General features: G+C 44.6%; 1 protein-coding gene across 3 annotated transcripts; it reads left to right on the top strand.

Moving 5' to 3' along the window:
* Nucleotides 1–856: 856 nt before the first annotated feature.
* On the top strand, nucleotides 857–10,811 carry LOC146672184 (uncharacterized). Of its 3 annotated transcripts, none has more exons than XR_014911538.1 (7): nucleotides 857–1,524; nucleotides 2,562–4,441; nucleotides 4,855–4,948; nucleotides 5,026–5,075; nucleotides 5,908–5,976; nucleotides 6,554–7,531; nucleotides 8,594–10,811. XR_014911538.1 is itself a non-coding variant. In XM_085404710.1 (6 exons), the coding sequence occupies exons 2-5, from the start codon at nucleotides 2,564–2,566 to the stop codon at nucleotides 5,947–5,949; spliced, it is 2,064 nt and encodes a 687-aa protein (XP_085260836.1). In that variant the 5' UTR covers nucleotides 858–1,524; nucleotides 2,562–2,563; the 3' UTR covers nucleotides 5,950–5,976; nucleotides 8,594–10,811. The 3 variants fall into 3 exon arrangements, 1 of the variants encoding a protein (XP_085260836.1); XR_014911537.1 differs by lacking the exon at nucleotides 6,554–7,531 and having other exon boundaries at nucleotides 858–1,524; nucleotides 8,594–8,716; nucleotides 8,810–10,811; XM_085404710.1 differs by lacking the exon at nucleotides 6,554–7,531 and having other exon boundaries at nucleotides 858–1,524.
* Nucleotides 10,812–15,028: the final 4,217 nt, after the last annotated feature.

Genomic DNA, 15,028 nt, shown 5'->3' with positions numbered 1-15,028 from the left:
ATTTTCTCTCTTGTTTAAACACTCTTAAAGTTCAAACCTTCGTAGAAAAATAAGTCCAGTATTATAGAACTAAACCAAAGGCACCCGCAGGAGCCTATGACGGTGCAAAACATTTCATCGACATTGTTGTGTTTGTTGGGGAGAAAACTTACAAACATACAGTACAGCACTTCAGAGTCACACTGCTAGCATCGAAGATTTATGTAAATTTGACGAGCTGAACGCATTCTGTACTGGACAGGAGACAGGCACGAGATTGATTGACAATGGTCTACAGCCAATCAGGACGCAGAACGGCTGTTAAAAAAAAAAAAAAAAAAAAAAAAAAGCATGCGAAGTTGCACAAAAAAAAAATTGCGAGGCCACGAAAGGTGAACCGTGTTATAGCGAGGGACCACTGTATATAAGAAGTTTTTATCAACACATTTACCTTTATTTTGGCAGTTGTGGTCCTCCGTATCATAGAGCTACATGTTTCGTCATTTTGCCTCTAATTAAAATAAAAAACAGCAATAATTTGTACCAAAAATAAATAGATAAATGTAACAGTTTTTTTTATTAAGTTATTCTGACATCTTGTGAAGATGCAGCAGTAAATAAGAATCAGAATGTGAAAGCTAGAAGGAGTGAGTGAAGATACCTGAAAAAGTTAAAGGTGATTTCCAAGTGAATATTTCACAATAAAAGCCCCATTTGTGTGACGGAGTTTATTTCAGATTTCCATGAACATAATTTTACATAGTACTATTGAAAAGAATGCAGTTAATAAATTATTAATATGCAAAATTCTATACTTTAGGAAATTTTGTTTCTGGCACATTTTTTTTTCCACAAAAGTCTTCACCACAAAAGTGGCAGAAACAATCGCCCATAGAGCTGCACATTTGTAGATTTTGGGGGGGATGTTATGGGTGATATGGGATAGTAGTTTGGTAAAGTGTGAAATAAGTCTTCAGTATAAGTATACTAAAAAGAAAATGATCAAAAAAACATGAGTGACAGATATTTTGGTGAAGTCACGATTACAAACAAAGTTTTCAATCAAACAAAACAGAAGTGCTGAGCTCGGTGTGACTGCAAAGGTGACACGAAGTTGAAATACAAATAGATGTTGACGGTTTCCTGAAGCTCTTATTTTGAAGACGCCACCTTCTTTTCCGCTTTATTTCGCGGTGGCTTGACTAAGGAGGGAAGAGACGTCCATGATGACAACTTTAAAATACCGATGGTAGCAGCAGGTCGGGGTTTACCTGGTGGATTTCACCTCCGCGGAAATGTTCACGGGTCATCGTCGCGTCAAGTATCGGCTGCGTTTTGGAGCAGCGTAGCGGGCCGACGTCGGCTTGCTGTCCGGCTAGCATGAGCTGGGGCTGGCGTCGCTGCTGTTTACATCCAGTCCGGGCCATGGGCCTGGAGAGCTGCGTTAGCTAACCGCGCTACTCGCGCTGCTCCGGGGAAGGTGTCACCCTAAAGTCCGCAGTGTCAGGATCGGGGAGGTCCGCCCCAACCGCCCACACCTCAGGGGTAAGATCCCCAGCTGTTTGACAACAGCAAAACATCTGTAACAGGCAGGTTTTAGGAGGCATCTGAGTGAACGGGCCTACCTGTTAGAGGAAAAGCTGACATAACTTATCGATTAATTAGTTGGGTTTTTTTCTCATCCATCAGTCACTACAGCCATATCCTTAGTCATCAGATATAAATTATTGTGATATTTACATTTATTTCCTGTGTATTATTTAAAAGTAGCTTATATTTTACTGCTTGTCCGGCTAAATAAATAAAATAATAGTAAGCTACATCTACATCGAAATTTGATTAGAAAGGACGATACTGTGAAACTAAATCCTTTATCGTCTTATATTTCTTGGATAGGAGCTGGCTTTCATGTCACGATTATCACGGATAAAAAAAAGAAAAAGAACAAAATGCAAATTTAAAAAAAGGAATGATACTTCGTGTCTAACTTTATTGATTGCGTGGCTTTTGGGGGGAAATGATTCAAAAATACAAAACAGAAATGCATCATGGTCAGTCTGTAATCAGTCATAGCTGTACAAAGGCAAAAAGAAGGATAGTGTAATTGAATGATGGATTACAGTGTCACTGTGGGCCAATCACTGTTACTGATAATCCTGGAGACTGACAGCAGAAATTTAAAAAAATAAAATAAATTTTCATTGATTTATCGTAATGTGTTCATGCTATAAAGGTCTATGCAGATCTGCGTTTGTATGCTTATTTTCTAATACATTTTTTATTATTATTATACCATTTACCTGTAAACTCATATTAATAACAAACAGGTCATATGACCATCCATTGTTTACCAACACTGAACTGATTGTTTTTGTCTGTTCCATAAATATTCTTTAAGTTGCACACGTGGCTTTAAATGTTAACTTATTTGTTACCCACTAACAAAACAGCTCTTAAAGTTTCAGTTGCTCTGGTTTGACTGTTTTCAGTTTTCAATCTGTGTGTTTTTGGGGTGTTTTTCTTTAATCACTGGGAAGCTGTGCTAACTGGATCACAGGGTTTTGCTCGTCTGTGTGTTGCAGTGATGGATGTGTCCTCCCAGGATCCTCCTCTCATGGCGATGGACCTGTCAAAGAGCTACAACCCACTGACCCGCAGCCACGCTGAAGCCATGGACCTGGCCAAGAAGCCCGAGTGGTACCACAGACGCCCAGTGAGCACAGATCTCGCCTCCTCGTACAGATCCAGAGCCTCCTCCTCCTCCTACGGCTCGCTCTCCACGCAGCCAGGAGCGCCCGTGCGCTGCAGGGACATGGAGGACGGCCCAGAGTCTTTGGGGGGCTACATGAACTCGACGCTAGGTCCAGGGCTGGATCTGTACCACGACGGAGTCCATGGCAGCCTGTGGCATCGGGGTTTCTGTGGGCCCGAGCAGAGCGGTGGCCCCGTTCCTGAAAGCAGCGGTGGAGAGGAGAGCGACAGCGGCTCTGATGTCATCTTCCTCGTGTCCGCTGCGAAGGAGCCGCTCCTGTGCGGCTCTTTCATGCAGGACGGCGTGGCACACATGGTGGAGCCCCTGTCCCCCGCCGCGTCCTCACTCGACGAAGAGCGAGCGTGCTACCACCTACCTCAGCCTCTGAGCTCGCCCAGCCCTGACAGCTCGTACTCGGAAGATTCCTCGGACAGCTCGGTGGACATTCCTGTACATCACACCCGGCCCGTCGTCCTCCTATCCGACCTCGGTGCCGTTTACGCCAACACAGCTGAATCTGCGGTCGACATCTCCAGCGATGACAGCGACATCATCGAAGTTTCTGTCACTGATCAGAAGAAGAAAAACAAATGCTACCAGAAGACTCCTCCTCCTCAGAGTGAGAGCGAAAAAGCGCCGCAAAGCGAAGTCCGCCGCAGCGCTAGGATACGAAGGCCGGCCTCAGAAATCCCGCCGCTCACCTGTAACGTATCTCGTCATAGCTTGAGCAGGCGAGTCAAACACGACGCTGTGGGTATATACAACGAGAGCTGCGACTCCGATGAAGTGATGGACTACGTCTTGAGGGTGTCTAGCTCAGACGAGTTGCTGGTGAAGTCGCCACAAAGAGCAAGAAGCCATTCAGAGGAGTCTGACGCAGATGTTGGGACGGACAGGAAGTCCCCGCAGATTGAGACGCAGCATCAGCGCGAAGCTTCAAATGCAAAAACCGTTAATCACAAACGAAAGAAGCCGCTTGCAGTTCCTAAAACAAAAGAGTTAAGAAGAACAAAACAGAAGCGTAGGATCCCGCCACCATCGCCGCCACCGCACCAGAATGCTTCAGCCTGTAGGAGTGCGGTGGCGAGCAAAAAAACTGTCGCAAGGTGGCGGACCAAACGCCGCCGTCAGACTGGGCCTTCGTCTCTGTTTTCTCCGACAGAGACTGAGATCAAGCTCAAATATGTGAAAACTAAAGAGGACAAAAAGGAGAAGAAATCGGGCGGTTTCTGCCCGTTTGTTCACCTGGAGCGGCGAGCGTGCACTGTGGTCAACTACCGGGAGGAGGAGGCAACTGTTCGGAGCAGCGAAGGAGGGAGGCGGGCTGCTTGCAAGTCTCTGTCCGGGTTTGTTCCCAACACTTCCTGTTTTCAGCCGGGTCGGCTCAGCTCAGACAGCCGGTGCGAGTCATCGCTGTTCTGCTGTCTGTGCGGCCACACCGCCAACGTCATGGGCCTTGGGGACCTTCACGGCCCCTACTATCCCAGCGTGGACGCCCAGAAGGAGGAGCTAAACGGACTCTCTAAAAGCCGAGGGGTAAATCCCTCAGACGACAGCAGAGCTGCTGATGGCAACGCCTCCCCAAAGGTGCCTCTTCACCTGGATGAGTGCTGGATCCACGAGGACTGCGGCATCTGGTCTGCCGGCGTCTTCCTTATCCGAGGAAAGCTGTACGGGTTGGAGGAGGGAGCGCGGCTCGCGCAGGAAACGGTGAGTTCTGAGAACATATGATCCTTATCACACGATTTTCTTTTTTTAATCTATTGAAAGTCCCAAAGATGGTCGTGTTTCTTATGAACATTCACAGTTTCACATTATGAGGTCAGTGTATGAGCAAGTAGCTCCTCAAAGCCCAAACACTGAGGTACAGACTTTTTTTTTCTTTTCTTCTCATGGCTCTGTGTGATGTCATAAACAGTGGATATCCCTCATGGGGTCATCTCCGACACACAGCCAATCAGAAGAAAGCTGGCTTAAAGTGAGGAGGAGATGTCTGTTCTGAGAGCCAGCCATAAATATGGATTATTCTGAACTGTTTAATCATGCAGAGCTACTCTTATCAGAGAGCCAGAATAAATATATGAATATTTTTTAAATATTTTTTTTCTTTTTTCTTTTTTTAGATTTGTTCCACCTGCCAGCAAACAGGCGCAATAATGGGCTGTTTCCAGAAGGGCTGCCCCAGGAATTATCACTACAGATGTGCCATCCAGTCGGGTACGAGTTCAGCACTTCGGTGATGCTCAGTACTGACTTTCCTTTGGTTATTTCATGTCCTGCTTTTGTTTTTCCAGGCTGTGTCCTCAATGAGGATAACTTCTCAATGAGATGTCCAGAGCACAAGGTAAAAACATAGCAATGAGGTGGAGTGTGAGGAGCTGCTTGGCCTGCAGGGGTCACTGTTGCTGCTTTTTGCAGATGTTTAAAGGCGTGTGTGAAAGTAGAGGGACGTTTCCACATGCTACACACAGCGAGGCCAAAGAAGCAGTTTGAAATTTAACTGGATATTAAAACATTTTAGTCTGTTTTTTTTTTGTTTTTTTAAAATTATTTAACAGAAGAGTTAAAATCAAAAGTGCATGTCCAGTGTCTTTTCCTTAAATGCCTTATTAAATGGTTATAAGGAGGTCGTACTTTGATTCATTTAAACGGCTGTCTCTCCAGTGGATTTCTTCCCAAACTCCATCGTCTTGTAACTGCAGCTGGCGGCAGTAGTCTTTGTTCTGCTCCACCTGCTTCACGAGGCCCTCAAGCCTGCAGAAGATCTACAGAGCAGAACAAGCGCTGCCGATGCCAGCTGCAGTCCGAGGCGCTGGAGTTTGAGTAAGTGTGTCAGTCGCAGCAGCCACATCTGGAATTTAAGCCTCAGCTGACTTAGAAAGCAGTCCACCTGCTGTAGGATGAAACCAGAGGTCAAAACTGGACCCTGTAGCAGGCTGAACGTTTATTTCTGCTGTAAAGTTGCACGTTGGGGACTGGCTCGCTGTTGAAGCCTCAAGTGGACGTTAGAGGAACTGCAGCATTTGACCCCATTAGCATTAGCCTCGTAGCTGATGCTGTCTAAAAGCTCAGCACGAGTTAAACGTTTGCTCTTCTTTTTGTTTTTCTGAGCTGTTTTTGTGAACGTCCTGATTTTGGCATTTTATTTGCGGCTGATGTTCGTTTGTCTCCAACAGAACAAACTGTTCATAAGTGCGACCAGACAGCAGAAGAGGTGACACAGAGGACATATGAGGGCACTGGAGGTTTGTACTGTCGACCTTTACTTTTATTTTATTTTATTTTATTTTATTTTATTTTATTTTTTTAAATGACATCAGAAACAGCAGTATGCGACATTACGTGATGGCAGAGCTTCAGTTCATCCTTTGTCATTTTTTTTTTTTTTTTTTTTAATAAATAGGACAGGGGGAATGAATGAGAGAAAGAGGGGGAGAGAAAGAAAGAAAACCAAAGGGGAGAAGAGATGGTGAGAAGGGGGGGGAAGAGAGAGAAAAAAAAAAAAAGAACTCCTGGGTCACCTGTATGGAGAAAAAAAAAAAAACAAACAAAAAAAACAAACAGAGGAGACAGCAAACAACAAAGAGTAACATAATAATAGAGAAAACAAAGCACCATCACAATAAACTAGCTAGTCATAGATATCAATATTTACTAAATAATAAACGATATTGTGCAGCACGCAAGATAGACAGCGCACAGTGTGCTTTGAGGCAGCAGCCAAGAAAGCTTTAGTCCGCGTCTGTGAATACCCATGTGTGCATACCTGTGTGGATCAGCATGCTTGCATTCCAAAGGTTTCTCCATGTAATGATCTGCTAGGGAGTGTGGGGGGGCCACAGCCCCGTCCTCCAGGGTGTGAAGCGGGTATGGAGGAGATCAAAACTCCAGACATCCAGAGGCCCCCAGAACACAAGAGACCATGGAAGACCAACAGAGGGGCAGCCGCGCCACTGTCCCAGTAAGAGCTGAGGAGAGTCCCAGATGAGGGCTCGCCCAGCAGCCGCGGAGCAGAAGTCAGGGGGAGTTGCAGTGACGCGCCCGTGAGCTCCGCCGGCCCCCAGCTGTGCCTGAGTGACCGAGCCCCAGGCCGAGAGGCCGGGGGCACCCCACCTCCAAAGGGGGCCCGAGCGAGCCCCAGGCCCCGACAAGCGGCCGCCAAGGAGTGAGCCGGTGTGTACCCGGACGCCCACCCCCAGACACAAAGAACCACCAACACACCGACACCTGAGGGAGTCCGCCACCGGCAGGGGAAGTGGTGGTGGGTGGAGATAGGCCTCCAAACCTTGGAGGGCCTGAGGTGTCCCCAGAGAGGTGGCGTCTGATACCCAACCTGACATATAGACACAGACATACAGGCACACACAGACACAAACATCCATTCCCACCCTCATGCTCTCATATGCACTCACTCCACACTCAACTAACGTGGAGACAGACATAAAGAGACGCTGTACACACAATCACACTCCCCAAGCGTACTCTACAAACCGGGTCTAGGTACCCTTGCCCCTGGAGGGGGGAATTGCACCCAGACCCAGGTGGTGTTACCCTTTTCCCTGCGGTGGGGAGAGGCAGACCACCCCGACTCCGCAGCAGCAGGGAGGCCCCACACCCCAGACCGCAGTCGGACGGCCAACTCCTCCTACTAGCCCTCCCGCTCCAGCAGGCCGCAGAGAATGGGGGTGGGAGAAGACTCCAAACCTCCCTCCACCCGCTCATTGTAGTGTTGATGCATATGTGTTCTAAGGTGCAATTAAAACCCAGGAGGGCATGGAGCTACCTGCCAAGGAGCAGCAGGTAAGCGCATAGTCCCTCCTGCTAGCCCTCAATGACTAAGTGTATTTAAAATTGAGAGGTGGGCAACGACGTCAGGGGTGAGGTATACACCCTGATGGTGATTTGGACTCCGTGATTGTGCCCACCCCCAAGATCCTATATGTATGTGTAATGAGAGTGTGAATAATGTGAATGTCTAAGTTGTGGGATAAAATTGAGGCAGAGGCAGCCAGAAGGGGACAGGGGGGGGGGGGGGGGTAGCCTCCTCTGCACCCTGGTGACATACCCCCACTCCAAGGCCCTGCATGTGTGGGTGGTTGTGGAGGAGCGGGAAGAGGGAGGCAGCTGGAGATGGGGAGGGAAGGAAGGGAGGGGCAGGTAACCCCTCCCTGGGGCCAGCTCCCCCGCTGACCCCAGTAGGCACTCCCACCCTCCGCGACCCGCCAGGGAAGGGGGGCCCAGGCCCATCAGACCGGGGCCCAGTGCAGTAGCGCCCTCCGGCTCCACAGAGCCCTGGACAGTCCACCCAACCCCACCACAGAGAAAACTGCACCCACCCCACCATCCACACATCTTCCAGACTACATAAGACGGTAAACGCCCAGGCTGAGATCTTCCTCCACCTCTCCTGTATCTCCCCCTCCCGCAGAGAGTTCCTGAAGAGAAGAAAGCTCCTGCAAGATGTGACCATCCCCCCCACCAGATGAAGAGCCCCCCAGGCGGCTCGACGCACCGGCGGCACCCTGCTCCAGGGCCGGGCCCCCATGCACCCACCCGCCCACAACCCCGGCAACACACCAACCAGGACCCAAGCCCCCGAGGCCCGGGGGCTTGGTATTTTAAACCAGGACATGAAACTTGGGTTTAAGAGTCCTTTTTTTGTGGGTGTGTGGGCTGGATGTGCAGCAGTGCTAACACTGTTTATTAATGCATTTTAAATTGATAAATGGAATCTGGGGACTTTGAAGAGCTTATTTAGGACCAAAAGTTGTGTCACGTATCCAAATAAGGTGAATTCAAAGCGTTAAAAAGAAAAAAATCGTGTCCTTGCCTGACGTCGTCCTCCTGTGTTTGTGTCCTCAGATCTCCTCAGGGTGCGACGGGAGCTGCCTGACTTCACCTCAGCTGTTAATCTTTCTTTTTCCCCTTGTTTTGCAAACACTAATTAAAGTACGTGTGTGCTCGAGCAGAAGAACAAACCTTCTGGTAAGGTTTCACCCATTACGGCAGACAGATGGAAGCAGGCGGCCACTTTGGGTTTATTTTCAGTAAGAAGTGTCTTTGGTTCTGTTTCTGTAGGTCTTTAACAGGCACTTACCCCAACTGGACTGAGCTGAGATGGTTTGTGTTTATTTATTCCTCCTCTTGGAGATCCACACTTGGACTAGCCACAAAGATAGTTTATAATTTGAACATTACGTTAGAGTTTAAATAAGCTTTATTGATGTACGGTATAGAGTATAATATCTTTATATGAGGCCACTTTTTTCTACTGTTTTTGTACTACTTTTCTATTCCTGTTCAGTCATAACATAATTTATTTTCCTCCAGTTGCATGCACGGCTGTTTGCTATGATGCACTTTATAGTCTAATTTTACTAGTTATTACTCAGCTGTTATTTATGTCCGTCTGTTCTTCCCTTTTCTACTTAAATTATTTAAATTTAAATAAAGCTGCACTAAGCTAAGATTCACAGTTAGAAACGAGGGCGTCCTGTCCTCGCTGATGGAGATAACAAGCTGCACATTCACCAGAGTCAAGCACATTTCATTCAGCGGTGTCAGGAGTTTGTTTTTCTCCAAATAGAGGAAAAGATTCAACCCATTAAAAAGATGTTTATCAGTGTTTATCTCACATAGAAGGATTTTTTTAAATAATAAAAATAAAGGAAAGTTAAAGGGTCTGTTCAGTCAAATCACACGTTTATTTAGAGGTTTGAAATTTGGGTGATGGGAAAATGCTGAACTAAGATATAAATGTAAAGCTTCTGGGATACATGATAGGATATTATTACCACTGAAGGGGGTGGATTAAATGCATAGCTGAGGTGGGTGATTTTACTTTTAATGCTAGGAGTTTTACAAAAGGCAAAAAACCCTTGCAATTGAGAAAACACCCAATTAATAAATGTATTTTAAAAATCTACAATATTTATGGTAGTAAAGTAAATAAAGTAAATTTACACCCCAAAAATTAGTTTAATCAGAAATGCAGATGGAAGATTTATGATTTATGTGAATTTTACAAGGCAGAAACTTGCAATTCCCTGTAATCTAAGAATGACATCATATCTCATTTTATTGTATATTTGGGAAGAAATTTACACTTAAATTCCTAAAGTTTGTATTTTTTTTCTGACTTAAGCGTGAACATTGCTTTCTTGCCAGCCCCTTAATTATCATCGACTTTCAATAGTCTTTTTTTAAGGTCTATTTTTTTTCAACTGTCAATTCATTAGCGCCACCTGCTGGCAAAAGTCAGTCGGGCTCTGTAGCCCAGTAAACAGCAGTTAGTCAGTGCTGACTTCTATCAATTTCCTGTTATTTAAGGCTAGGTGATAAACAAAAGTGTTTTGTGTCTTAAGTGTGAGAAACTTCACCTTTAAAAATTGGTTTGAATAGTTTTGTCAGTCCTGATAATTTTAATTTTGGCCAAAACGTCTCTGGTGAGCACAAGAATTTTTTTAATTCCAGGAAAAATATTTGGAAATGTTTGTATTACTAGTAACTAACTCTATACCACCGATGCTGAGCCCAGACAAAAACCAGTTCAGTTGTTTGTATAATGATGAATTTGGAAAGCTAAAGGGCCATTACAGTTTATTTCAGCTGTTGTATTCAGCCTTTGCAATACAATGGAAGCTATGTTAAGCAGCTATGAAATTAAACAGTTTTAAAATATAAAACAAATTTTTAAAATCTAAGAGAAAACGTCAGAATTTCCAAAACAGGCAGCCTGAGGAGGTTTTGGTGATTAAAAAGTTCAGCGAATGGGTAAAAAAAAATCTAAAATGTGATTTAACTTTTGCCAGGGTCTATGCATTGTCCTCAATAATGATAATAATATCATTATCAATAATATTAAAATTAATAATAATAATGATCAGTTGTGATTTGGGTGAATTGACCCTTTAGCAGTGCTGGAGTGGCCTAGTGCAGCTTTGACTGTCCGTCTGTGTTTGTCGTTACTGGACTGAAATGTTTAAAAAGCTTTTAAGGAAACGGTCCGTTTGGTTTCATGCCTGCACTTCCTCTTAATTAATTACTAAATCGTTAAAGTTATATAATAAAAGTCTGTTAAACTGAAGCCTCGTCTGTGTTTTGAACTGGAAATGCACGAATGATTTTGAGCTTCGCCAAGTTTATTAATGTTGTTCATGCCGAAATTTCATTCCTGCTCCCACACAGGAGCAAAATGGTTGATGCTGCAGGGCAGGTAGTGAGTTCGGCAAAAAAACATCTGAAGAGTTTTATTCTCAGACTTTAAGTCTTTCTGCTGATAAACAACTGAAAACATCCTGCTGCTGGTATCTGAAGTTTAACGATCAGAAACAAACTCTCTTTAATAGAAGACGATCGTAGGAGATTATTTCACTCCAAGTCTTCAAAGTATTTGTAACCAATAAGTAAGACGTGAGTTTAATTTCAGTAATGTTAACTTCTTTATTGTAACATCTTTCTTTTTCTTTGTGGGCGTTAGTGTGAAGGCAGGACTAGTTTTTACACACAGTCTGAAGTGCTGATCAGTGGCTCTGCTGCTACCTGTCCATGTGTCTGATTGGTCAGATGCTGCTGGCGCGGTTACTTTCATGTGAACACACTCTGCTTGTCAAGATAATAACCACCTTTCTATGACTGCTTAGTCTGACTCCAGATGTTAAAGTGACGCCAGATAACCAAATCGTAAGGCTGGGTCAAATCTGGTGGCCTCTGTTTGTGGTTTCTTAGCGTGGCTGCTATTTTAGATGTCTCAGAAGCCCCGTTGTCATCACTAGTTAACTTGCGATGGGCTTGATTTTCATTTTCGGGAAGAAGATAAACTCAAACGGACTCAAATCTGGCTTCAAAGCTGCTCAAACCAACTCAATTGTAGCTGAAGATGGGGCTCTCATTACCAGAGATGATCCTCCACATGAAAGCCATGTCAGCTTCTTCAGTTTCAACCAAATGTGTTGATGTTTACCATTGAAAGCTTTCTGAACAGGACTTCCAGGGAATGATCTAAAAATGTCCAGTAAGGCCTGAGAAGGTGACCCTGAAGGTGAGCCGGGCCAAACTTAAATCAGGTAAGGCTTTGATTTTTATAGACCTGCACCGATCGTCTCAGAGTTGTTCCCTGGTGGTAGAGGACATGTGGGCCGCAAGCTGCTGCATCGCTTATGTTCAACAGTTTGTATCTGAAGCTCCGTTTGACTCATTTGGATAGAAATAGCCTTCGTGTCACAGAGATGGCTTCTATATTTGGGAGTTTCTTACACCTCTGCTTCGTCACATCATCATCATCGGGCTGCTGGTCTCACCTGCTCAAAAAGCCTGGCTGTTGGAGACGGTGGCGGCGGTAGTGGCATAGCGATGGCGTTATTTTTGCATGTGCAGCTGTGCTGTTTGAGGTCATTTGAATATGAGAAAATGGAAATTTTCAGCATTTAATCAGAAGACACTGTTAGTATGCCTGCAGAAGCTGCATCCAGGCGCGTAGACCCCCATCTCCTTTAGATGGTCTGAGAAAGCCGAACGTTGAACTTCAGTTGGACTGTTTGGATGTTCCAGTGAAAGAAATGGTAACTAAACCTTTAGTCACAGCTGTGATCATCACATGAGCTAAAAATGAAACATTTCCTTTGCATTTTCATTGGTTCATTTTGATCTTTCGATGACTTGCTTGTTGAACTTTTCCATATTAAGATCCTTCCAACAAAAGGACAAGGTCAGAGTCAGAAAAGTAACAAATGGATAAGAATTTTTTAAACCCCAATGCTTTGTTGGGGTTTTTAATGTAAAAATGTCATTTTAAACCAAATTATAAGGACACAGCAGCCCAACATTTGCCTCTTTAATCTTACACAAACTGTCTTTTACTCCTCCTCTTCAGTCCGTCTCTTCACTTCCTGCCTCAGGACAAGCCACGCTTTGCTCGAGCGGATCTCTTGTCTTAGGGCTGAGCACAGCCCTCCTCTCGTCTCTGCAGCTCAGCACAAACTGCTGCTGACACCGAGACGAACCAAAGACGTGAACGACGCTCGGAGCAACGCTTTGTTACGTAATGTAGGAGCACATCAGCAGAACATAGAAGCAACAAAAGCCCATAAACATTTACTTTAAAAAGAATAAGCATTAAGAGAGACATTTAAATCAAATCCTTTGGGTTTTTTTAGGGTAATTGATGAAGGTGGTGCCTTAATTTCATCTACAATTCCAAATGTTCTAAATACTACAAAAACTCTGCCCACATTTTTCCTCAACTACTCTGAGGAGTGTGTGCAACATCTGTCTGCATCCGGTGTTGGAAATCAAATCAAACTATCCTCCATGCTTTACTTCCTGAGCTACAATTGGTTATTAATTTCCTGCCACTTGTTTTCACCTGGTTTGTGAATAAAGAGCTTGAGGTTCTAGCAAGAGCCCCGCTTGGGCTTCATCTTCGCACATAGCCGTCCATAGCCGATATCACGATCGCATTTAGGGCTTACTACCAAGTCTTCCAGCCCAGCACCCTCACAGGATACAGATGTCCCAGCTGGGAATCAAACTTACAACTCCCGCTTCAAAGGCGTGTAGGCTTACCACTACGCTAAACTGAACCAGCTGCTATATATACACCATTTAAATATTTCGACATGTGAAATGCTCAGTGGCGTTATTTCGAGTGCTTGCTTTCTAGATTTGAAACCTTTGTTTGATGTTGAGCAGATGAAGCTGTTTGGCAAGCTTGTGAGGTTTTCTGCTATAAAAGGTTTTGTGTTCAGAGATCTGAGAAAAGGATGGATTCCATGAATGTGTCGTGGATGATATGAGAAACTGTAATAAAATCTTTGTTTTCTGAACTTTTACAAAAGGCCTGAGGTCCAAACTACAAAGGCAGATCAAAGGCAGCGGCGTAACCCTCGTGACCTCCAGTCCTCGGGTATTTTACTTTTTGTTTCTTGATAAAACTAAACAAGCAAACGCCTCACTGGCGTTGCTGAATATGTAAACGCGCTGGTGGGAGAAACTGAGATCAGTAAGTGCAGGCCTCTGCTGTAATTACTATGCTGCACATGCCTAATGATTTGCTTTCCAGCTCAGCTTCCCGTCTCCTTTGTATTCAGGCAGATTGTTTTATCGGACTGGCATCAGAAAGGCTCGCTTCACCCTGCTCGTTCTCATCAGCCTGTAAAATGCGTCAGTTTAAATGTCCTGCTCAGCTGCTTTAGGTTTAAGCCTCTGTAGGTTGTTGTAGCTCTGTGGTTGATGTATGGATAACACTGTATGAGAGGTAGGAGGGTTATGTAATTCTTTCTTTAGCCAGTTTTTGAAGGCAGTCACTGCTCATTACAGCCAAGCCTCAAACATGGCTCAGTGCTTTTACAGCTTCGCAGGGCGTTATGAGTTAATTGGGGCATAACTATGTGACCGACTTATAGCAAAGCTTGATCTAAGGCTTAAAAATAACACTGTAGTGTGCTTTCAACCACTGAAGCAGTAATGCATGTGCTGATACAGCCACAGTTTGATCAAATGAAACGACAGTATCTAGCTTGCAGTTGCTTCAAAGCCGAGCAGAGAAAAATCCAGCGCCAACTCTGATTGACAGTTTTCATTTTTTTAATGATCAGAGAGGGGAGAGTATGAGCTGGAATCACTGCACAAGGTTTCATCTGCTGAATAAAAAACCACAGACATCACATTAAAACACAGAAAGACTTCCTGCTGTCATTGGTAAATCAGAGTCTGGGATTAAACCCTCAATGTTGGGGAGAAAAGGGACGTGCTAGACACTCGTGGTGAAGAGGTGAACTGGTCGCTTGACCAGTTGGTCAGTGTTCCTTCCTTAACCTGTGATCTGGGTAAGGTCAAGGTCACTGACAGAAATAGCCGAAAGGAGTTTGTTCTGTGGGGCAGCTGGGCTTTGATTAATTTACGTCCACATAAATCAATGTGATGCACTCATCCTGCATTGTGTTGTAGCCAACTGTTGGTCACCAGTGATTGCATAAGTGTGGTCTCTGATTGTAACTTTACTGCTAGTTGTAGTTTCAGCCATCTGTAAACACCTCAGAGCAGAGCCCTCTTTTTCAATTCAGTTTTCAGAAAACGTATATTGCAAAGTAGAGGCCCCACAATAATAAAGATAAAACAATCAGATGCCCTGTATGAGCAAGCGCTTTGGCAACAGTGGTAAGGAAAAACTCCCTTTAACCTCCTAAGACCCAAAATCTTTCATGGCATGATTTAGTTTCTCTTTGCCGTTTGGGCTGATTGGGACCTGATGAATGTGAAAACTAAGAATTATCTGATTTTTTTTTTTTTTTTTAATAT

The sequence above is a fragment of the Rhamphochromis longiceps genome, linkage group LG4 (genome assembly GCF_057381845.1).
Source record: "Rhamphochromis longiceps isolate RC_006_pf linkage group LG4, R_longiceps_female_GT1.1, whole genome shotgun sequence".
In the NCBI taxonomy this organism is placed as follows: domain Eukaryota; kingdom Metazoa; phylum Chordata; class Actinopteri; order Cichliformes; family Cichlidae; genus Rhamphochromis; species Rhamphochromis longiceps.
The sequence above is the reverse complement of the archived record's forward strand: the minus strand, read 5'-3'. Positions and strand labels throughout refer to the sequence as shown.